General features: G+C 44.2%; 1 protein-coding gene across 3 annotated transcripts in view; it reads left to right on the forward strand.

Moving 5' to 3' along the window:
* LONP2 (lon peptidase 2, peroxisomal) overlaps positions 1–23556 on the forward strand; it is a 49979-nt gene extending 26423 nt beyond the window's left edge. For all 3 annotated transcript variants that reach the window (XM_083451866.1, XM_083451865.1, XM_083451867.1), the window contains exons 9-15: positions 2363–2513; positions 2758–2884; positions 3613–3746; positions 13692–13834; positions 17245–17452; positions 19566–19756; positions 22370–23556. In XM_083451866.1, the coding sequence (XP_083307992.1) occupies positions 2363–2513; positions 2758–2884; positions 3613–3746; positions 13692–13834; positions 17245–17452; positions 19566–19756; positions 22370–22591 (1176 nt within the window). In that variant the 3' untranslated portion in view covers positions 22592–23556. The remainder of the gene's footprint in view (positions 1–2362; positions 2514–2757; positions 2885–3612; positions 3747–13691; positions 13835–17244; positions 17453–19565; positions 19757–22369) is intronic.

A 23556-nucleotide genomic window follows, 5' to 3' on the forward strand; every position in this document is an offset into this window, starting at 1 on the left:
TTGCAATTTCTCAGATGCTGCATTTCTTTAAGGTGCCTCAACACATGTTTGGGCTGCCGCAGACAACCACAACTACCCCTCTGGAAGTGGCGCTTCTCTTCAAAGCAATCTGCTAATTATTTGCAAGGTGCAGCATATCTTCCACGCAGGAGTCTTAGACTCCCAACATTGCCTGTGATGTGAAGGTCAGCTCTGAGAACGTGCCTAGAATTAAACGGGCAAGTCCTTGTGCCATCGGCCACCTAATGGCCCCACACTCCTAAATAATTCACCAAGTGACCGCTTGAAACAAGTGTCATATTGTGAGTGCTTGTAAGCTCCAGTGTTCACCTTGAAACGCAGCAGGAACCAGAGTGGAGTGCCCATTTTAATTTATCCTTAATTAACATCCCGTTACTCAAGTGACAGTGGCAATTTTGCTTGGTGGCTGTTTGACAGAGAAATAAGCAAAGGGAGGTGCTTGGAGTGTCAGTGTTTGTATCAGTGACACTGGCTCATCCTTTAATGGATGGTAAATTACCCTGCTGTGTCCTTCTTGATAGCCTCAACAGAGATCCATGCTTGCAAGCACTCAACCACAATAAGAGCTAGTGACTTAACTGCGTCCCTCCTAGCTGTGTACAGTCAAAGTAGCTTCTCGGATCCGATGCGCTCTAATTTCCCTTTTCACCCTAAATTTTCACATGTACCCATTTAAAAGTCATTTTAAAAAACAGCAATTGATTATTGACACTTGGATTTTGGAGCGTTGCTCACCCTTTACTCCGCTCATTTGGCTTCTGCCCATTCCACTTCCTTCAGTTGAGCACACTCAGAAAATAGGGCAGGGTTAGACTTTATATGGGCAGGTCTACTATCCAATCACAAGTGCAATTTAGTTTCACTCCTACCTTCTCACTGGCTGTTGATTCTCCTGCTCTCAACCAGGATAGGATGATAATTATAATAATAATAATGGGAGGTAACCAGCTCAGAGTAGACCCACTGAAATTAATGGCCTATGTCCATTCATCTGAATGGGTTTACTCGGAGTGGAGCTAACATTGGCTACAAACCAGGGAATAATAGAATCAGAGATTAAGATAATACTTTGCACTTATATGGCATATTGCAATTGTTCAAAGCACCATGCATGTCTATTCTTTTAAATGGAGATGCTAGACATCAAGCTGGAAGACCTTCTGTAGGAAAAGCATGCGTTCCATTACTAATCTACCACTGATCTATTGTCTCTCCCTGAGCCTCTCTTCTGCCTTGAGAGCTCTGGGAATTGAAGTTCAGGTGGTGGCACTTAGGGAGCTCTAGCAGAGAATTCTTCCCATCCTTATAAAACTGAAATTCTGAGGAATGTGTCATGAGGGAATAACAGCAGTGAAAGAAATGGAGAACCTGTATACATTTGGTGCGCCTCCCTCTGTTCTGTGGAATAGCATTCCTGTCAAGATACAACAGGCACCGTCTGTCTACACTTTCTGAAAACAATTGGAAGGACATTTTTGTTCTGACAGGCTCTCCCAGCTGGAGAAATGGGTCTTTGCCATGAGCATCTATTTTGTGTTGTTTTAGTTTTGTTTTAACTGTATTGGCTGTTCTTTGTGTTTTAAATGGGTTTTGTTGTTGTTGCTGTTTTTATTGTATATCACCTTCAGACTGTTGTGTAGATGGCTGTTAATAAATAATAAAATAAAAGCGGGAAGTGTACTTATGCCTTCATTTTCTCCTTCTCCTCTTCCCACACCCTGGTCTCTTTTGGACAGAAATAAAAAAGAGGAAGCTTGTGGTGCCACTAGTGTGACCCTCTTGTGGGTCCACTCCTTGATGGCCAAAGTTGTTTTTTTTAAGTGTAGCTGTGGGACGCGGGTGGCACTGTGGGTTAAACCACAGAGCCTAGGACTTGCGAATCAGAAGGTCGGTGGTTCGAATCCCTGCGACGGGGTGAGCTCCCATTGCTCGGTCCCAGCTCCTGCCCACCTAGCAGTTCAAAATCACGTAAAAGTGCAAGTAGATAAATATGTACCACTCCGGTGGGAAGGTAAACGGCGTTTCCGTGCGCTGCTCTGGTTCACCAGAAGCGGCTTAGTCATGCTGGCCACATGATCCGGAAGCTGTCTGTGGACAAACGCTGGCTCCCTCGGCCAATAAAGCGAGATGAGCGCTGCAACCCCAGAGTCGGTCACGACTGGACCTAATGGTCAGGGGTCCTTTACCTATTTTTTTTTTTAAAAAAAAATTCCCGCCAACTGTCTTCTAAAATATAACTAAATATAACTGTTAGAGAATGTAACTGCATATGTATCTGTAACTATGGTCATACTTTCTGAGAGGAATTAAATTTGCAAATCTTTTTCATTTGCTTTTTAAGGTCTTGGATCCTGAGCAAAACCACAGCTTCACAGACCATTACTTAAACGTAGCCTTTGACTTGTCCCAAGTACTTTTCATCGCCACAGCCAACACGACTGCCACCATCCCACCTGCTTTGCTGGATAGAATGGAGATCATCCAAGTTCCAGGTGATGTAGAACTCACCAGGGTGTGGGTGCTGTTAAGGCAGGATGTATCAATGATTCCTGCTGCTTGTGGTGCTGCCTGCCATATTTGTGTATCATAGATGGCCACTGCTGGTATCTTCTCCGATCTCGCTCTCTTTCCAGCTGAGGCTAAAACTTCATTTCCTTTAAAAATCTGGCTTTGTATGTGACTTCTGATCTGAGTTCAATATCCTAGTTCTTCTAAAGGATGTGTCTTGTTTCAAAGGATACACACAAGAAGAGAAGATAGAAATCGCACATCGCCACTTGATTCCAAAGCAGCTTGAGCAACATGGACTGACTCCTCAGCAGATTCAGATTCCTCAAGATGCAACCCTGGCAATCATCACCCGGTAATTTTAAAAAGGTATTTACAGTCGTACCTTGGAAGCCAAACGGAATCTGTTCCAGAAGTCCATTCCACTTCCAAAACGTTCGGAAACCAAAGTGCGGCTTCTGATTGGCTGCAGGAAGCTCCTGCAGCCAATCAGAAGCTGCAGAAGCCCCGTCGGACATTCGGGTTCCAAAGAACGTTCACAAACCGGAACACTCACTTCTGGGTTTGCGGTGTTCAGGAGCCAAAACATCCGAGTACCAAGGCGTTCAGGTTCTAAGGTACGACTGTATGTGTTTATTTTGCTGTTTGGTACATTTAGTTGTTCTGCTCCGTTCTTGCAGCTGCCTAGAAAAATCGATAAGTTTAGGTTTACATTGAAAATGTTGTTCCATGGCACCTGGATTCATTCCTGCCAGGATGGGGACTGTGTGGCCCTCCAGATGTTGTTGGACTCCTACTCCCATCATCTCTAGCCATTCTGCAAGCTGGCTGGGGCTGATGGGAGTTGGAGTCCAACAACACAAGGAGAGCCACAGATTCCTCATCCCTTCATTAGGACGCAATAATATCCAACGAAGCCTTTCCCCCATATCTTTTTGCACATTAAAACCATTCATAGAAATATGTTCCCCAAACTAAGAGATAACTTTCCTTGTTGTGGAACAGGGCCCTTAGACAGATCCAGGATTGTGTCAATTTAGACGGCCACTGAAAAGGACAATCTTGGCTGCTTCTTTGTACTAGATACACCCGGGAGGCAGGAGTCCGCTCTTTGGATCGCAAATTTGGAGCCATTTGCCGAGCAGTTGCCGTGAAAGTGGCAGAAGGCCAGCACAAGGAGGCAAAGCCAGATCGCTCTGAAGTGACAGAAGGAGGAGGTTTGTGTGCCTTTTATATCCTTCTGCCAGTCGCAAGCCTTTGCCAGCTCTCTGGCTTGGAAGGTTGCCCAAGGAAGGGGGCCGTCAACATTTCCGAGTTTGTAGATTTGCATATGTTTTGTCCTCAACTGAAATAAATATGCAGTGTTTTCATTTCGATCGCTCATGATGAGCGATAGAATAATTTGCAGTGCATCTCTGGGGAGAAAGGAAAACTCAAGCCAAGTTTGTGGCTGAGAAATGGGCGTACAGTGAGGACTGACTGCTCAGACCATGTTTTGAACTGTGAAGCCGTTAATGATTTGGGGCTAGCATCCTTGAGAAGCTGTTCCTGTCCTGTATCCTGTTATGTTCCCCCGTAGCAAGTGCTATCCAAAAAGGCAGGGAGAAAAAGAGGAGTTTCCAGAGAGCTGTCCGCAGTTATTGAGTACCTGGATACACTATAGAGCCTGAGCAGACACCCTTTGCTGCTTGGGTGATGTTGGGAGTTTGGAGATAACATGGGAAGGAACAGTTAAGGATACAGATAAACCAGCATCGCCAGGCCCCTCTGGTGTGATGAATAAGGTTCCAGCAATAACAGAAGCATCAGCTATGCTGTGATGCGGTCATGTGAAAAAGAGGCCCTGAGTCCTCTTGCCAGAGCAATGTGGCCAGATTGTTTCCTGTAACAGTAGCACCAAAAGGATTTTTGCATAGAGCAGGGGTGGGGCACCTTATTCAGCCCAAGGGCCAGATTTGTTTCTGGGCAACCTTTCAGGAGCCACATGCCAGTCAGTGGTGGGTGGGTGCAGAGGCAAAAGTGGGCGGAGCAACGAATGTGAATTTTATCTTGGTATAATGGGATGGTTTCCTGCACACAGTCACACACCCCTCTCTGTCCTCGATGTAGACAAGCAAGAGGCATGATTAGAATTGAAGGATGCGCTCCATCCAGGCCAAAACACTTGAGGGTGCGAAGCAGGGCAGTGAAGGGGGTGGCTTGGGAGAGTCCTGAGGGCTAGGTAAGAGGCCTGGCAGGCTCCAACTGAGCCCCAGACCTGAAGCTCCTCATCCCTGACATAGAGTAATAAAAGCAACAAGAAGTGATCAGCAACAGTAGATATTTACCTTTGACTCCAGTGAATATTTACTCGTGGGTTATGATTCTGCTATTCAGAAATCCTTTAAGAGCTTGCATGAAATCACCGACGTGCTGTTGTCAAGGAGGAGGCCATTAGTACTACAATTGGGCATACCTGCTATAAACCGCCTACACAACAAACATAATCAGGGGCTGCAGTCTTGCTGATGAGTCAGATGCTTCTGTGTTGGTTGGCAGACTTAAATATGATCATCTAGCACTCGCTTCTTGTCTGAGTGATAGCAAAAAGACATTATGGAGAACTCTTCACCATTCTACCCACCACATGGCAGTTTAAAGGCATGTTTTTCGAGGCATCTGTGCAGTGTAGAATAGCCTTGTGCCCTTGAACTTTTACCTCATTTCCAGGTTTCTTTAACTGCTTGTGGCGGGGGCTTTGTTGGCGGCTGAGTTGTTGATACAGTGATTGCCAGCTAAGGGCTTTATGCCAATTTCTTTTTTTCAGATCTGAGAACAGGGGAGACCCATATGTCTGTGCAAGCTTTTCATACTCTCCCCCCCCCCAAAAGCAGTCCTCTGTTTAATGTTTTGTTATTAATCATCAGAAATAAAATTGAACAGCTAATACACCTTTTAAAAAGATAATGTACCACTGATATCTTACATGGCATGTGCACTCAGATGCTGACACCCTGCACTATTGTAATTTAAGAAAGGGTGTAGCTGACATCCAGGGGCTGCCTGTATGTGCCTGGAGACAAGATATGTAAAACAATAAGTATTTTGGCAATGATAGACACCCTCAAATATCTGAAGGGCTGTCACATGGAGGATGGAGCAAGCTTGTTTTCTGCTGCTCCAGAGGGTAGGACCCAAAACAGTGTTTTCAAATTTCAAGGAAGGAGATTTTGACTAAACTTTAGAAAGAACTTTCTGACAGTAAGAGCTGTGGAGCGGACTCCCTCAAAAGGTGCTGGACTCTCCTTCACTGGAGGTTTTTAAATCAAGGTTGAATGGCCATCTGTCAGAGTTCTTTAGCTGTGATTCCTACATTGCAGGGGGTTGGACTAAATGACCCTTTGGGTCCCTTCCAGCTCTTCAGTTCTATGAATACTTCGACCAGGAGTCAAAGAACAATGCAACTAATTCCAGAAGGCCCCAAACCATTTGGACTTCTATCTGTCACCACCGCATGGCAAACCTCTGTTTAGAATCAATGGGTGTTTCAAAAAAACAGTTCGTAGTGGGAGCTAGTAGGGAAAAAATAGAAAATTCCCCATGTGGGAACAAGTCCGTGGATGTGCTTAATATATATATATATATTTGTTTTGAATACAGGCCATACATCCATAGCAGCACGATGACCTATGTAAGGCATACAGTAAAAACCTTTTGGTATTTGGTAGCCCATGTTGCTATTCTGGGCTGCTTCAAGAGAGTGATGCTGATTTTCAAAATTTTGTCCTGTACGCTGGAGCTCCTGTATCAGGAGTTTGCTACGCACACTGTTCTCTTCTCTTTAGTGTTCCCAAAATTGAAGTGAAGCGCAGGCTCATCTGAAGTTCTCTGCGTGCATTGGAGCCTCGGAGAACATTAAGTCACAGCTCATGACCGTGCTTGGTTTTTCCCAGGTACCAAAGCGCCTGCTAGAGCAGACTGGGAATCTGATAGCTGGGCCTTGTAGTCCAGAACTGCACATACAGACCTAGCTCTGGTAAGCGGCATTCACCATCACATTTCTCCCCTTGCAGCCTGGACTCTGGAAGGGATCATGGCTCAATGGCAGAACACGTGCTTTGCATGACAAAAGTCCCAAGTTCAGTCTACAGGCATGGCCAAACTTGGCCCTCCAGATGTTTTGGGACTACAATTCCCATCATCCCTGACCACTGGTCCTGTTAACTAGGGACGATGGGAGTTGTAGTCCCAAAACATCTGGAGGGCCAAGTTTGGCCATGCCTGGAGATCTGGCAGCAAGTAGTGGAACAGGCCTCCCACCTGAGATTCCCTAACTGTCAGAATAGATGATACTGGAGGCTAGGTAAATGCACAAATAGTCTCAACTGATACAACTATACTACCTATACAGAACGCTTATTGTCAAACCTTTTTAGTGCATTCTTGCTCCAGTCAAAAGTTGTTTGTGTGGCTTTTTTGGCTCCATCATCCCTGCTTAAAAAGGCCAGTCTTTCCCCTTGAAAGGTCATGTTTGCTGAGGCTGATAGGAGTTGTAGTCCAAACAATTTGGTTGGTATTAAGTTGCAGAAAGCTGTCATTGGAGGATCCCCGTGTATGTGTACTCTTTAGCACTCCCAAGAGAGAGGCAGGAAAACCTCAAATATGTTTAATCTTTGCAGTCATCTCAGATTTCATTGAATGCCCACATGCTTTCCAATAATACAAGGCAAGGGCTACATCTTGTCTAAAGAAATCCTAGTCAATAAAAAGTATGTGTTAATCAAATATTAAATTAAATCTACATATAACCAAAAAAAAGTTTTGAAGGTGGGGAAACATGCTTGCTTTGATGTGTAAGTCACAGATGGGTGTCATCTTAGAAAAAGGCATCTTCTCCTAGGTGAGAATGAGAGAGTGACTCTTCTATGATGAAGCATGCATATTAAAGCACATTAACCATTTTTAAAACCGTTGCTTTTTAAGTATGTTGCTTGTTTGGGGATTCTTTAGTCCATTTAAAAATAATGTAAATGGAGTAATTGATTGGTTTTATTGGTGGTAGAGTTTTGTTCTGTTTCTAACTGCTTTCAGAAGATTTTACTGAATGCCATTATTTGTACTTTTTTGGTTTTATGTAGCCTGTGTACTGATTTTTGTTATAGTGGGTTTTTTAAATATAAGTAATTAATCTACCCAGTTAATTAGTTTAAAATGTGGAGCCCCGTAGAAGATAAAGAAACTAAGATATTTCATAAAGAAAAAAACTCACATGTAGTGCTGGTAATCAGTTTAAGAGCCCTGAAGTCTTTGTGACTTGAGGAAAGATAACATTTTAGTTATCTAGTTTTACTGGAGAGAGGGCCAAAGCTCAGTGGTAGAGTATCTTTTTTGTTTGCAGAAGGTGCCCCAGGTTCAGTTCCCAGCATCTCCAGGTAGGGCTTGGAGGCACTCCCTGACTGCAACTCCAGAGAGCCACTCCCAGACAGTGTAGACAACAGCACTGAGCAACGTGGATCAATGGTCGGAAGCATTATGAGGCAGGCAGCTTCCTGTGTTTCTAGCAGAGCAGTTTGGAAGCTCTTCCCTTCACATGATACAGTGACTTGTTTACTATTAAACGCAGAACAAAAGGGAGGCTGTCTTCAGCATTCCAGCTAATCCAGCGAAGGAGTTATTTACAGTGTTAAAATTAGAGCTGGCAATCGCTGCCAGCTAGGAAAGTCATAGCAAGCTGAGTGCTTCCAAATGGTGTAAAACTCCAGTTTGTTAAGGGTTGTCTTTTTTCTTTTTTGGCTGTTTGGAGAGAACCCAGAAATCCTAATCTGTGAACAGTTGTCTTTGTGTGGCCTGAAATTGACAGCAGGCAAAACAATGCAAAATAAAAGAGAGCCTGACAAATGGGGAAAGGGCTTGATGTTTGGCTGCGCTGGAATTAGAATGGCACTGCTTTAGCCCCAGAAGGAGGTGGGTTGTTTTGTAAAAAAAAGAGAGACCGAGGAGGAGGGCAAATGCTTTGCAGCACGCAAGCCCTGCAATTGTAAGGAGCTGTAATGAATCAAGCCGTCTTGGAAAACGTTGCTCAGGCCTGCCCAACTTCAAAACACCTAGCCCAATGCAAGCCACCCGCCATGTATTGTGACTTGTTGGGTCCTTGGCGACATTTCAGTTTCTTCAGTCTTTGTTGACCTAGCAGCCAAAAGCCAGGAGATTTATCAAGCCCACCCACCCAACAGTATGTACTAGATAGTTGGTAGGAAGCCTTCAGCTCAGGCCCCCAGTTGCAGGGGCCAAACCTTGCAGTTTCTGTAAGCGACTCTCAAAATATCATCATACAGTATTCAAGCTCAAATAGAGGTTGCCTGGCTTCTCATACAGTGCCTGTCCTTCTCCTAAAAGGAAATGATAGAGAGGTCAGGAAACTGGACAAATGGCACACTTTAAATTGTGTAGCGCAGAATTCAGAGCATCACCCAGAGACAGCTGTAGGCAGAATTCCTGCATTGCGCAGGGGTTCCTTTCAAACTCTATAATTCTATGATTCTAATTGGACAGTGTTCTCTAAGCTACCAGCGTGAGTTTGACCAAACTGCGGGTGGAAGACAGGAGTGCCTGGCATGCTCTGGTCCATGGGGTCACAAAGAGTCAGACACGACTAAACGACTAAACAACAACAACAACAACGACGTTTTCTTTCTTTTCTTTTGAAAATATCATATTTTTTTTACTATTTAAGCTACATTATCGAAATGGAAGGTGTGGAATTTATCATCATTACTTTCATTTAACCCTGATAAATCCAAGGATGAAGTGGGTTCAGCTACCTAAAATCAGATGGTGTGAAGCAGGCCCTGGGGTGGGGTAGCTAATCTATAGTCTTCCAACTCCCACCAGCTCCAGCCACCATGGCCAGTGGTTAGGGGTGATGGGGGCGGGGGCTGTAGTCCAGCAATATCTGGAGGACCCACCCCTGACCCAGATGAATGAGAGTGTTTTCAAGCCAGCCAAATGCCAGATCCCTCATATCACAAACTACCCTTAGCATTGCATGACTAAAACAAAAAGTTAACGAAATGAGATTCCCTGTTTGGTGTGCCAGAGAAATATAACAAAGTAGTTATTATATAGATCTGAATTATTTGTTGCAATCGTGTTTTTGACCCGACTAATTTGAAAGGAAATCTGAAAAGCATGAATTCCAGGCAAAAATCCTCTAGCGAGTTAGGCACCATTCTTAATAACCCACACTGCCTCATATTTAGGATTTTTAAGTGCTGTCAGTCTCAGGTCTGTTTCGGCTAAAATGTGGAATTTTATGAGAAGGGTATAAAATCCCGGGATCTCATTTTTTTATTATTAAATTCATTTGTTTGCATAGCAAGCATGTGGCTTTAAAACACCTGGGCTTTTAACAAAAAGTAGCCAGTCTCTCTTATTTGCCTTGGGGCTTTCTCCCCCCTTTCCCTTCTAAAGAGCACAGGGTTCAACTTCAGCCAATCTTGCTGCAGAAACATTAACGAAAATCTGATGAGAGCAAATCCCAAGGTGATACGGCTGCAGGCAGCTGTGAGCTTTGAATAAAGCTGCACTGTGGTTAACACACTTAAAGGAATGTCAGCAAAAATGTAGCACTTGGATGGGGCCCCCAGTCTCTGGCACCTTCTCTTTTCTCTCCAAGCCCACCCCCTCCACCGCTTATAAAGCAGGGGAAGGGAACTTGTGGCCCTCCAGATGTTGTTGAACTCAAAGACCCGTCAGCCCTGCCAGCGTGGGCAGCAATCAGAGATGATGGGAGTCTCACAGTATCTGGAAGGCAAAAGAATCCTCACTCTGCCCTGTTGCAAAAGTTGAAGTCTACTGGCACAATCTGCCCAGAAAATTATCTGGTGCTGGGCCCACTAAAATGGCAAGGAGTTGGGTAAGAGTAGAGCTTGTGTCCCAAACACTCTGTGTAAAGGAGTAATATCAACAGCAGGGGCAGGCAACCTGGTGCCTTCCAGATGTTCATGGAATGCAACTCCTGGAATGCTGAATGGGACTGGAGGAAGGGAACCCAGTCAACCCCCCCCCCAAACTATACATACACCCTGTCTTAAGTTTGCTCCCCAAGCCTGTGCTTGCATGTTTGGCAGTCAGTCCCACAGAGCTCAGTGGGGCTTCCTCCAAGAAGCTGGGTCACAGTATTTGCCCCTCTTTCCTAGCAACACAGACTGTGGAAGTACCATATCCAAGTGCAGGTCCCCTCACCTAACTGGGACCCTCAGAGACAAGACTCTCTGAGCCCAAATCTGCTGAGAAGATTCTCTAGGCTCCCTTCAGACCAAAAGCCCCACACAGTTTAGGATGGGGAACCTGAGACCCTCCAGTTGTCTTGGGACTCCAGCTCCCATCAGCCCCCCCCCCCAGCATAGCCAATGGTCAGAGGTGATGGGAGTTCAAGTCCATCAACATGTGGAAGGGGCCACAGGTTCCCCATCCCTCTGAAAGATGTCCTATCCAAGCCTTCCTCGTGGACAGATCCATTCAGGACCAAATTTAGTTCAATGGACAATTTAGGATCATCTCCTCCTGCCCTCACTGGACTCTTGTGAAATCTTAACATCATACTTTTTAATCTAGTTGTTATCTTTCTAATTTAAAAGAAGCCAACCTGTTTTGTAGGTGATATTTTTTTTATTACTATTCTTCAGCCTGCTTGGTTCTGTAGCCTCTTGTGAGGTTTGTATGTTTATGTAACAAACGCCAATCTGATTATTTGATGCTTCAGTCCGGCCTGTGTTCTATTGTAATCAGAATGAGCTAAGAGAGCTTATTATTTGAAGCAGAAACCACAAGGCTAGCTGTAATTGCACAACTTGGTATGCAAAGTTGCAAATGTTGTGTTGCATCAGATTTGGGGCAGTAGGGGAGGGGGTCAGAGAGTGGAATAAATTTCTGCTGAAAGACGGGACACTGTTGTTTGTCACTGCGACATATTATGAAACAGGCCTTCCTAATTGGGTTATCTGAGTATAAAGCAAAAAAAAGAAAGAAAGAAACGTGTTTTTCTCAATAGGACAGATGCCCCTCACAAATTCAGGAGAGAATCATTTACAAGTCTCCCATGTTGCCAACTGCTGTCTGCAGAGTGAGCAGTTTGAAATAAAACTGGACTAAGTCCCAGTTAAAATATGAATAGTTTCCTGTATGCTTTTAGTTTCTTATTTATTTATTTTTATTTCACAAAAATTTATACACTGCTTGATTGTAAAAAAAAAAGAAAACCCTCAAAGCAGTTTACAAAGAGAGTTAAAAGAATGAGAATATCAGTAGAAACAACTCTTGGTGTAAAACCAGCAATAAACTAAAAACAGATTAAGACTTATGTCAACATTGTACATGTCTGTGTAGGCTTGCCTAACAAAAATTATTTTAGTGGGCGCCAAAAAGAATACAGTGAAATGCTTGCGTGACGTCAATAGACCAGGAGTTCCAGAGTGTAGGTGCTGCCACACTAAAAGATTGATTTCTTATAAATGCGGAATGGGTATTATGTAACACCTGCAACAGTGCTAATTCCTCCTATCTTAATGGTTGAGTAGGCATGTATGGGTTTTCCAAATAAACTAGCTTCTTAAGTCTTCCGGCAAAATGCTGGAGAGTATTCCTATGTTGTTATGTATGCGTTGGTGTCTTTCGTTGCGCACTTTTCCTTCCCATGCCTTCCACCATTGTACTGATGAGGGACACTGCGGGACACAGTAGTAACATACATTCTGTCATTCTAAGGATCCCTGTGCAAAGTTTGCCTCCTGCTGCCAGTACCCCTTGCTGTAGACTCTACTCACTCTGTGTGCTATGCTGCAGTGGTGGAGGACCTGTGGCTCTCAAGATGTGGTCAGACTCCTGCTCCATTGGTCATGACCATTGGCCATGCTGGAGATGACTAATGGGAGTTGGAATCCAACAACATTTGGAAGGCCACAGGTTTCCCATCTTGGCTCTATTGGTCTAAGAACACAGGAAACTTTGTTCTACAGATCCTTAATGCATCTATCTCATGATTGTCTAGGCAGGGAGAAGCGAATGTGGGGTCCTGCAGATGTTGTTAGACTAGAACTTCCATGCTGGTTGGGGCTGATGAGCATTGGAGTACAACAGCGCACATTGTCTATCCTGGTCTACACGTACTGGCAGCAGCTCTTCATCTACCCAACTCTACCTGGAGATGTCAGGGCTGAATCTGAGGGCTTTTGCAAGCATAGTCATGTGCCCAACCACTTAGCTGCTTCTTTCTCCCATGGGGTCTTCCTCATGGACTTATATTCTCTCCTTTGTTGATTTAAAAACAAAGAACGTGTTTGTTCTTTTGGTTAAAAATATCGACCTAGAACATGGGGGGGGGGGGGGCTTGTGACACACACAGAAATGTTGTTGGATTCCCAATCAGCCCAACCAGTGGGGGCAAGGAGCAGGGAAGTTCGTCCAGCAACAGGGGCAAAGGTTCTCTGCTTCTTTTCTCGAAGAACTTAAAATCTCCTACAATGTGTTATCCATTGTTCAAAGCATACGTCAGGGAGATACTATTGCTGTGTGGCAGAACACATACTTTGCATGCCAAAGGTACCATGCTCAATAGCAGTTAAAGGAGGATCAGGTAGCAAGCGTTGCGAAAGACTCCTGCCTTATATACCCTGAAGAGCCGCTGCTCATCAAAGTGGATGGTAATAGACTCAATGAGAACAGTGGTCTTGAGTTTTGTGTTCACTTGCACCTCACCAGCTGCTGTGGGAGAAGTGGCAGGCTGCGCACTCTGCACAGTCTTCATGCGCACACATTTGGACGCATATGTGTTTGAGAGAAGGTGCATCTTCCCTACAATGGTTGGGGGTGTGTGTGTAGCTGTGTTAAGTGATGTGACTGGATCATTGATCCTTAGGAGTAGCTCCATTAAGTGGTTGCCCATCCATTTAGTGGAGCCAGTCAAGATTCTCTCTAGAACAGGCAGAGGCAAACTCGGCCTTCCAGATGTTTTGGGACTACAACTCCCATCATCCCTAGCTAACAGGAACAGTGGTCGGGAATGATGGGAATTGTAGTCCCAAAACAGCTGGGGGGGGGCGAGTTTGCCTATGCCTGCTCTAGAAGTTGCCGGCAAATGTTTCTTTTGATCATATCTGTGAAGTGACCTTTTTTCTAACCTTAAGAGTGTAGAGAGCATGTTGCGGAAGATGCGAAACCTGATTCGCTCAGTGACACTGCCGATCTGGCTCTACCACCTGAAATGCCCATTCTAATTGACTTAGATGCCTTGAAGGACATTCTTGGGCCACCAATGTACGAACTGGAGGTAATTATTGACTATTTTCTATCTTTGCTCTTTTTTGTAGCTTGTATAAATTAGTTGTTGGTGGTGGTTTGTTTGCTTTCCCACCTTCAGAACAGCCAGGTTGGGAAGGGACTTCTGGGGAGAGTCCCATGGGCCAGATAGAAAGGCTGGGGTGGGGCCTGAATTTGGGTCCCAGGCCTGCTGTTCTCCACCTTATGCTAGTGGTACAAAATCTAAGCTCTTCCAGAAGCTACTTGGTTACATCCAGACTACATCTGAAGCCTCTGAGCTCTGTTCAGGCGCAAGGGTAAAACCCCTCTTATTACATGCAGTAGCAGGTAGCTCCCACTGAACTGTAGATCTTATAAGGCCAGTGAAAAAATTAGGACCGAGGGATGGAATGTCAAACCTCCAGTAAATTGGGGTGTTTTTCCTTGCGATTTTGTCACCAGGATCTGGCCACATCCAGGGCCAAGATTACCGGATGGCAGCTTCATAAAAGAAGTGAGGCTTTGGCATGCTTGAAGGGGTTTCTTTCTTCTTAAGCTGCTGTTGCCCTTCTCTCTGCAGCGAGGAGCGCTGAACTTCCGTCTCTGTGAAAAACATTCCAGATTGGTTCCGTTTGTTTTTCTTTGCTGCAGTCTGCAGTGGGGCCTCTCTCCCTCCCCACCCCACCCCGGCTCAGAAAGCCTCACCTCTAACCTTCGCTCTGCCATCAATAACTAGCTGGAAATCAAGACCCTGCAAAGGCCAGTCACATGTCAGCGCTCAGCTCGAGGAGGCCCGGCAGAGAGAAATTGAAAACCTCCCGTAATTGAATTGACTGGCCCTTCCGGAAGGGGAAGGCCCTTTTCAAATGAATATATATATTAGAGAGAAGTTAGGCCTATAATCTCATAAGCGAGGGTGCTTTGGAAAGAATCAATTCAATCAGCTGTTCCAAAGTCACAGATCGCTTTTAGAGTCAAAACCTCTTTTGGTGGAATCAGAATATGGCACACCCTAGACGGATACATGTCACTCGCTGGAATTTCGAAATCCGATCCTGGCAGAGTCTGAGTGTGTATATCTAAAGCACCCTTTTGCCTCTCTCAAGAGAGATGGCTCAGTGCTGGCTGAGGATGATTAACTCATGATGGTTTCCTGAAATGCGAAACCCCTTTGTGTGCCCAGGAACACCCTGTGGCCTGCCTCTTCTCACATCTGTCTCTGCTGCTCCATAGGGCTGCTGCTGCCCTGGTCCCAACTGCAGAGTTTTCTTTCAATATTGTTGATGCATCCTGGGCTACTTAATGGCCACTGGAAACAGCAGGTGTATAGGACTGTTGACAACCTGGAAGCTGTAGGTTAGGGCAGGAGTTGGAAACCTGTGGTCCTCCAGATGTTGCTGGAGCCCAACTCCCATTCTTCCTAACCATCAGCCATGCTGGTTAGGGCTGATGAGGGTCCCAACAGCAGCTGGGAAGCCACAGGCTTTACTCCTGACTTAGGGGGGTAAGGCTGACTCACCTAGCACTTTGTTTGAAAAATGCTGCCTTAGGTTTACAACAATGGACTACTCTGAGCATTCAGAGGCAGCTCATCCCATCATTTGGAAGCTAAACTTCTCATATGTGTGGCAAAAACGGGTTAAAAATCAGGGCGGGGTGTTTGCCTGCAGCATTAACACTAAACTTGTAGGATAGAATTATCTGGGTGGATAAGAAAGTCTTCACTTGGTGCTACAAGGACACAAGACTTGGCCATAGGTGTGCCCTTCTGGGGAGAGAATTTCACAGAGAAGTCCACAGTTGAGGTACCACCACTGAAAAGGCCCTTGGTCTCAGAAGTGTGTAGCGGGGAGCCTCTAAATATGGCTTCAATATTTGGGAGTAGGTTGCCCTTCGTATATCTACATCCTAAACCATATGGGACTTAAATGGTTTTAAGCCAGCACTTCAGATTGTACTCGGAGACAAACTATTAGGCAGTGATGCTCTGTAAGTGAGATGTGTTCTATTCAACCAGCCTCGGTCAACAGTCTGGCAGCTGTACAACAGCTGCCTGGGTCAGTTGAAGTTCTGTGGGTGCAGACACTACCTGCCAGAGTTGGAACACTTCTGAATCCCATTGAGTTCTGTAGAACTCTCCCATTAATTCAGGGAGACGGAAAGGCACTTACCTTTGGCTAGATCATGGCCCGTGTGAAGGTTTGATAGAGCACTTTTTAAAAAAGCATCTTCCTTTATAGCAGTTAAAGTTGAAGGTATAAGAGCTGACCTTTCCTTACTTGGAGAAACTGAAGAACAGGGTAGATCTCTGGGTTGCTGCATAAATGAAAAGTTTCATCTGCCAACTTCAAAAAACTTCAACTCATTTTTGCTGTTACAAAAAAACACACAAAAAAACAGTACTCTATTCTCTGCTCTATGAAGCACCCATTTTAAGCCCCCACCCACATGCACCCTAGCCTTAGGAAACTTTCCTCAGAGTATATGTTTGCAGCTCCACCCTTTCAGAAAGCTGTTGTCAGTGGTGTTTCAGTCCTTAGCTTCCTTGGTCTGATGCAGGGAAGAAAAAATATGTGTAGCCGGAAAATATTAATGTGTGTAGTGAAAGGGTACCATTTCACTTGAAGTTTTGCTTGCTTTGTTTGTTAAAAGCTAGGATTCTGGAAATGATCCATGCTGCAAAAGTGTTGACATCTTTCCGCAGGGCCTGCAAGATGGAGCTGTTCCGCCTGGCCTTTGGTTTGGACTCAAGTCTAACCCTTATATTTCCCTCCCCTTATGGTTTTGATTTATGGGCTACTACTAAAATGAGGCTGCATTTTAAATTGTATTTTAACCCGTATTTTAATTAACTGTCCCCCCCCCCCTTCTATAACATTTTATTGTAATTTTATTGGTGTTAGCCACCCTGAGCCGGGTTCTGGCTGGGGAGGGCGAGGTATAAATAAATATTTATTATTATTATTGTTACTTTGCACCCAATAATAAGCAGAAGTCAAAAAGCAGAAGTCATTTCTGAGATTCCCTCCTGTAATCCTCTTAGGAATGTTCCTAGAAGCTTGTCCAGAATGCCTGTGAACTAGGACCATTTCTGATAATTATCAAGGATGCTCTAATAGCATGGACATAACGTCTCTGCTGGCTCCCTTTTTGTTTCTGGGCTCAGTTCAAGATGCTCTTTAGCTTTTGTTAGGGGGGCTGACCTTTTGTTAGGGGGAGCAGAACCTTAGTTTGCTATATATTTTCATTGATTGGGGAGGGCAGCTTCACCCATGCTTATGCTATTTAACATTTACATGAAACCACTTATTAGGGTCATTGAGAGAAACCCATCTTGGCCTTTCTACAGTACTGAAATCAGAAGACCTATTTTAAGCGGGAGCCTTATTTTCGGCACCGAGCTTTCCTTTTCCATAGAAATACTGTGCTTCTTTCTTTCAGGTGTCCGAGCGGCTGAATCAGCCCGGTGTAGCAATAGGTTTGGCTTGGACTCCTTTAGGAGGGGAGATCATGTTTGTAGAAGCCAGCCGCATGGATGGGGAAGGCCAGCTGACTCTGACTGGGCAGCTGGGCGATGTCATGAAGGAGTCGGCGCATCTTGCCATCAGCTGGCTGCGCAGCAACGCAAAGAAATACCTACTGACAAATGGTATGTGAGAAGGCATGAATGGAAAGATCTGGCGCATGCTTCATGCATGCATAGAATAGGTTTTGAACATGTCTGGCTTTTGCTGCCTGCCTCGAACTATAGAAGTGGAGGCATTCAAGCCTCTGGCAGCCACCATACATTTTTGGTGGAAGGCATTTTTAGCTTGGGGCACGTTGCAAAAGGAGACTGTTGCATAGTGGAGGAGTAAGAGCTTTGCATGGAAAAGGTCCCAGTTTTGGGCCTCAGCACAGCCTATGTAAATTAGCCGCCAAACAATACTAGCCTGCTCAATTTTTTACTAGCCTACTTTTTACCCATAAGAAGAACTGGCAGAGAACAAACAGAGCAGTCAGTCCCTACTTTACCAACCCTTTACCAGTTAAAATCAGGCTTATGATTAGCAGGCTAGAAACGCAGTAGGTTGGCTAAGAAAGGTGCTGACATGTCTCCATTTTATTATATTAAATATCTTTATGCCACCACTTTGGTTAACCCAAAGAGCCTTATAGCAACCCAATGTAAAACAGAAGCTTTTCTTTTTAAATTTCTCTTTTGAGCAAGGGTTTGATCTTTAAGAGTGCTTGGAATTGAATTAGTACTGTATATTTTGACACTGCTGTCTGGTTAAATTAGTCTGGGAATTCTTTCTTCTTGCTGCAGTAATTGCTTTGATTGTATTTTTTAAACTCCTGTTCTCAGGACATACATAAACTGAAAAGCAGATAGCAATGTTTCCAAATAAACAAAGAATTTGTAAATGGCCTCAGCTGGAAATTCCATATTTAAGAACAGCGCAGCTATTAAAAACAGCAGAGTATTGGCTTTGAGGGACTTGCCTCCCTGTGAATGATCTGCACCTTGGTTTCTTAAGGTTGCTTTTACAAAAGGCTAAGAATGCTGTTTTCCCTCTAGCTGCTTTTTAAAGATGTGGTTTAAGTCTTAGCCCCTCATCTGTAATATGGAGATAATACTAGGCACATGAAAACATTGAAAGCTGCCTTATAGTGAGTCAGACCTTTTGGTCCACCTTGCTCAGTCCTGCCTACTCTGACTGGCGTCTCTCCAGGGATTCAGGCAAGGGGCAGTCCCAGTCCTGCTTGGAGATGCCAGAGATTGAATGCATGCGAAACCACATGCTCTACTCGTGAGTTACAGTCCAGATCCACTTTACAGATCCCAAAGGTGGTGTATGTTTTCAAAGTATTGCTTTGAAAACTCAGGACACTTCCTAGCTTCCAATGGTGACTTTGTCTTAGGCTTAGCAGAAAGCATCTCCACCTGGGCAGCTGATTTTCATCACAGGGGCCCTGCCTAGTGCAGCCTTCTGTGCCATAGCTCATACTATTTCAGTGTCCCCCAACCTCAGCAACAAGGAATTTTGAGGGGAGAGGTGTCTGGCAGGTAGGTATGCTTGGCAAAAATTGGGTGTCCCACCTTATGCAAGCCCCAGTAAATAACAGTCCTAACTAATTTTCTCATTCACTTGAAGATTTATCCAAGTGAATTTACTATTGACTGACTACTTCGAACAGCATACATTTTTGCCTGATCAAAACCAGCAATTCTGAAAGAAACCAGTGCTTTTATTGCCTGCACCCCGTATCATCACCTAAGAAGCATTTCTCCTCTCACATGTGCAGAAGGGAATGCCTCTGCTGAGATGGCCCTTATTCAGCTAGTTCTTATAAACACTTAAAAAAAATTAAAAGTAACTTTTTAAAAAAATAATCTGCTGCCCAGTTAAGTGGGGGGCAGCATTTTTAATCCAATCAATTCATTTTAGTCGTACTGCTGTTAAACCGGTTTATCTGGGAAAGTGTTTCCAGATTCAAAGTGTAGCAGAGTATATTGACACAGGTGTTTTCTTCCTTAATCCTTCTGTCTCCCCCTCCTCCTCCTCCTCCTCCTCCTCACCCTCCTCCACCACCCGGCACAGATCTCCTTTCAAATGCTCTGCTGCCAAGTGGAACAATCGTCTGGAATGCAAGTCCTCCAGGGATGTGGTTTGTTTATTTGTTTGTTTGCTTTTCCCCAAAGAACAAAAGACCAGAAGCACCGCAGGTTTGAATTTTCCACACTGAACATCCCCCCTCCCCAATTCTCTTTCTTAAAGCTTCTGGAAGTTTTGATCTCCTTGACAACACAGACATCCATCTGCACTTCCCAGCTGGAGCTGTCACAAAAGATGGACCATCTGCTGGTGTTACCATAGTAACCTGCCTTGCCTCCTTGTTCAGTGGGCGGCTCGTGCGTTCAGATGTAGCCATGACTGGAGAAATTACACTAAGAGGCCTTGTTCTTCCAGTAAGTATTCTTTGCAGATAACAATATTGTTGAGGCTTTCGGTCTCTCTTATCTCATCCCCTGCCCCACCCCCTGCAAAACAAAAAACCCCAACACACCACACATTCCAATACTAGTTCTAATTCTTTAATCTAGTCATGCTACTGAAGGTTGTCTGGCAAAGTTAGCACCGTTCTACAAAACAAACAGTTAGCACATACTTTATTTTTCAAATCTGCCCTACATTAGTGATCTGCCACAGGAGACATTTGCAAGACAACAGAGAAGATAATAGTAATTTATTCCAGCAGGTAGGGCTAATATTGTCAGATATTGCCTAATTGAAAACTGTGGCCGCATCATCACTTTGTTCTCTGGGGAGCTGTTGAAGAAGGAATTCTTTTACCAGATTCAGCCAGTTTTACTTCCTTCCCACTTCTGTCTTGATGACAGCTAGGAATACCCCAAGATCAGACATGTTCAACCGGTCGACCATGATCTACAGGTAGATCCCTGGGTGCTCCTGGTAGATTGTGGTTGATCGCGAAACCCTTATCAATCTCGGGATTAAATGTTTCCAACCCCCTCCCCCCTCTCTCTGTTCCTCCGTCATGTAAAGTGTTCATGCGTTTGGCATTTGTTGCTGTCGATCATGGATACGATCATTGTCTTAATCGGTGTGTGCATTTGTTTTCTTATGATTTTTTTTTGGTGAGCGATGTATGGCATTTCCCAAAAAAATGCTCAATGATTCTGGCACCTCCTCCCTCTAATGTCAATGGGTAGATCACTGCCAGTTTTTTTATAATGGAAGTAGATCGCAGTCCCTTGGGAGTTGGATGTGCCTGCCTTAGAAGTTTGGTTAAACACCACTTCCAAGAACTGGAAGTGTTGCTCACTGGGGCAATATGGTTTGAGCATATGATGCCAATCCTGGCATGACTGCAGTGGCTGACGGTTAGTTTCCGGGTCTAAGTCAAAGTGCTGGTTTTTACCTATTAAGCCTTAAATGGCTCAGGACCACAATACCTCAAGGACTGCCTTTCCTCACATGAACCGACCTTCAGCCCCTCTTCATGTGCTTCCTCCACGAGGTGCCAGGGGTAGGAATATTAGAGAAGGCCTTTTCTGTGGTGGCTCCCCACTTGTGGAATGCTCTCCCCAGGGAGACTCACCTGGCACCTTTGTTACATATACAGTGGTACCTCGGGTTACATACGCTTCAGGTTACAGACTCTGCTAACCCAGAGATAGTGCTTCAGGTTAAGAACTTTGCTTCAGGATAAGAACAGAAATTGTGCTCCGGCGGCGCAGCAGCAGCAGGAGGCCCCATTAGCTAAAGTGGTGCTTCAGGTTAAGAACAGTTTCAGGTTAAGAACAGACCTCCAGAACGAATTAAGTACTTAACCCGAGGTACCACTGTATTTAGGTGCCAGGCAAAATTAAACAATCTATATAACTGTAAACCACTCTGTGATCCTCAGATGGAAGGGCGGTATAGAAATTTTAATCATCATCTTCATTTTAAAAAGGCACTACTTGTGCGGGGATTTCATTATACTTGCCCAAAATCATCTTTCATAGGTTTGCTACAAAAATAAAAATACAAAACCTGCACATGCCTCAGCTAGCCCAGGCCATTGTGATCTGAAGTGCTTTATGGAATGTGCATAGTGTTGGTTGACGTCACCAACAGCAAGCAAGAAAATACTCCCTTTTCCATGTGACATCGCAAGGCACCATTCAGCCTGCAAAGAGCAAGTTTGCACTGGACCAGAAACTGACTAATCTCAGGAATTAGTCCTTTGCCAGTTTCAACCCTTATTCCAATAGAGACCTTTTCAGGATTGGTCATTGGCCTAAAACCGAGGATGGGGCTTTTCTGCTCCTTTCCCTCCCTTGACATTGGTTTCAGGTCTTGTGCAAATCCAGTATTTATAGTCTTAAGTGTTCTCATTTCGCAGGCTGGGGCCAAAATGGGGTGGCTGAATCAATGTGGCTAACTGCTCTCATCCCCAATACACACAAGAAACAAAAACCAGAATCTGCATAACTGTTACACTTGCTTTGTTCTGTGTAGATTGGCAAACAAGTGATTCAGGTTAAAGGCAGTCCTGTTGGTTAATGATCCCAGGGAATGACCTGAAGGCTCACACACATCACAAAGCAAGCCTTCTGCAGCAAAATAGCTTCAGCTCTGTTCAGTTCTTAGGTGAGAGACCATCTAGGAAACTCATGTATGTTGTCTTTAATGGTGGTCTTTAAAAGGTGGAATATAAATTTGATTAAATAACACATAGTCCAGGGTTATATGTGTTTTTGTGTCCCCCCCTTTCAAATCTGCATGTGGCAAAGCCAAATTATGTATATGTTTAATACATTTTATCTATCAAGCATTCACATAATTTGGATTCTTTAAGGAAGGAATGAAGGGAACAAATGGACATGGAGACAAGAGAGGAGTTGGCAAGAAAACACTGGAGTATGATGCAGTGGTCTGTGAAAACATTAACAAAACAAGTTGAGAAAATTATTTGCACATAGCATAGTAATAACACAATGCCTTATTTCTGCCTGTAGCATCCTCCTTAAACTCTCTCCGCTCTCCCCATTTCATTCTGTGTATTTAAACAGGTTGGAGGAATTAAGGACAAAGTTCTAGCAGCACACCGAGCTGGACTAAAGCGAATTATCATTCCTCAAAGAAATGAAAAGGATCTTGAGGAGATTGCCGCCAACGTACGGCAGGATCTGAATTTTGTGATGACAAGCTGCCTGGATGAAGTTCTTAATGCCGCTTTTGATGGGGGATTTTCAGCCAAGACAAAACTTGATCACTTCAACAGTAAACTCTAAGCAGATTGACTTGGGCTCACTCAAGGAACAAATGTAAAGCTGATGTTCATCTGGCAGGATGCAAAAATATGTGAGAGTGCTTAAAAGTGGCCAACACTGGAATGAGATTATAATGTGCGAAAGGGCTCTTCTTCATTTGGCGGTACAAACTTGCTGCCCATTCTTACTGGTCTTTATGTGCATTAGTGGACAGGAGTCCAGAGAGATAGATTTGAATGCTAAGCTCTTAATTGTTAATCCCCTGAGCAATTAAGGGGTAGACTGATACAGCAGCAGAATATCCAATCACATGAGCCTTCATGAAATCTGCCTGTTAATTTATTGAAGCCTGCTTTCTTCCACCCCCACCCGCCAAGAGCCTGATGCAAATGTTGAGATTTTACCTTGCTTTAATATCAGAGCTGTAGTTAAACTGTCACTGATGCCAAGCTACAGTATTGTTCACTTCGGGTTTTTAAGCTGAATGGGTATGCAAATGAATTAGTTCTGGTCTTGCACATGGGATTGTCCTGAGGTCTCATTCTTACAATAGACCAGGGACTTGCAGCTTTGAATCATAGGAGAGTCTCTGAAACTAGAAGAGTCTAATTTAGAACAGTCTAGGAAGTGTTGCAACAGAGGTGGCGAATTGTGTCTTCACCATTGGCCTTGCTGGCTGGGAGAAGTCCTACAACATTTGGGGTCCAAAGGCTCCCCCACTCCTGCTTTAGAGAGTAACTGAATCAAATTTAGTCTGCTGCCCTGCTGCTCCTTTGACTGCTTTAAATTAATGAAGTGATTCATTTGAAATGGTAGAGGAAGCAAAGCATTTCTAGACAATATATGGCCTGGCTGATTTGTTAATAATAGTGCTGTTAAAATAGTGTTTAATATCAGAAACTTAACTTTGATTATTATAAAAGACTTTATTGCCTTGAAAAGTTGTAATGAGATCAGACCCAAAATAAAGAGCTGATGGTACACAA

This window comes from Podarcis tiliguerta (assembly GCF_965153285.1).
Source record: "Podarcis tiliguerta genome assembly, chromosome: 8".
In the NCBI taxonomy this organism is placed as follows: domain Eukaryota; kingdom Metazoa; phylum Chordata; class Lepidosauria; order Squamata; family Lacertidae; genus Podarcis; species Podarcis tiliguerta.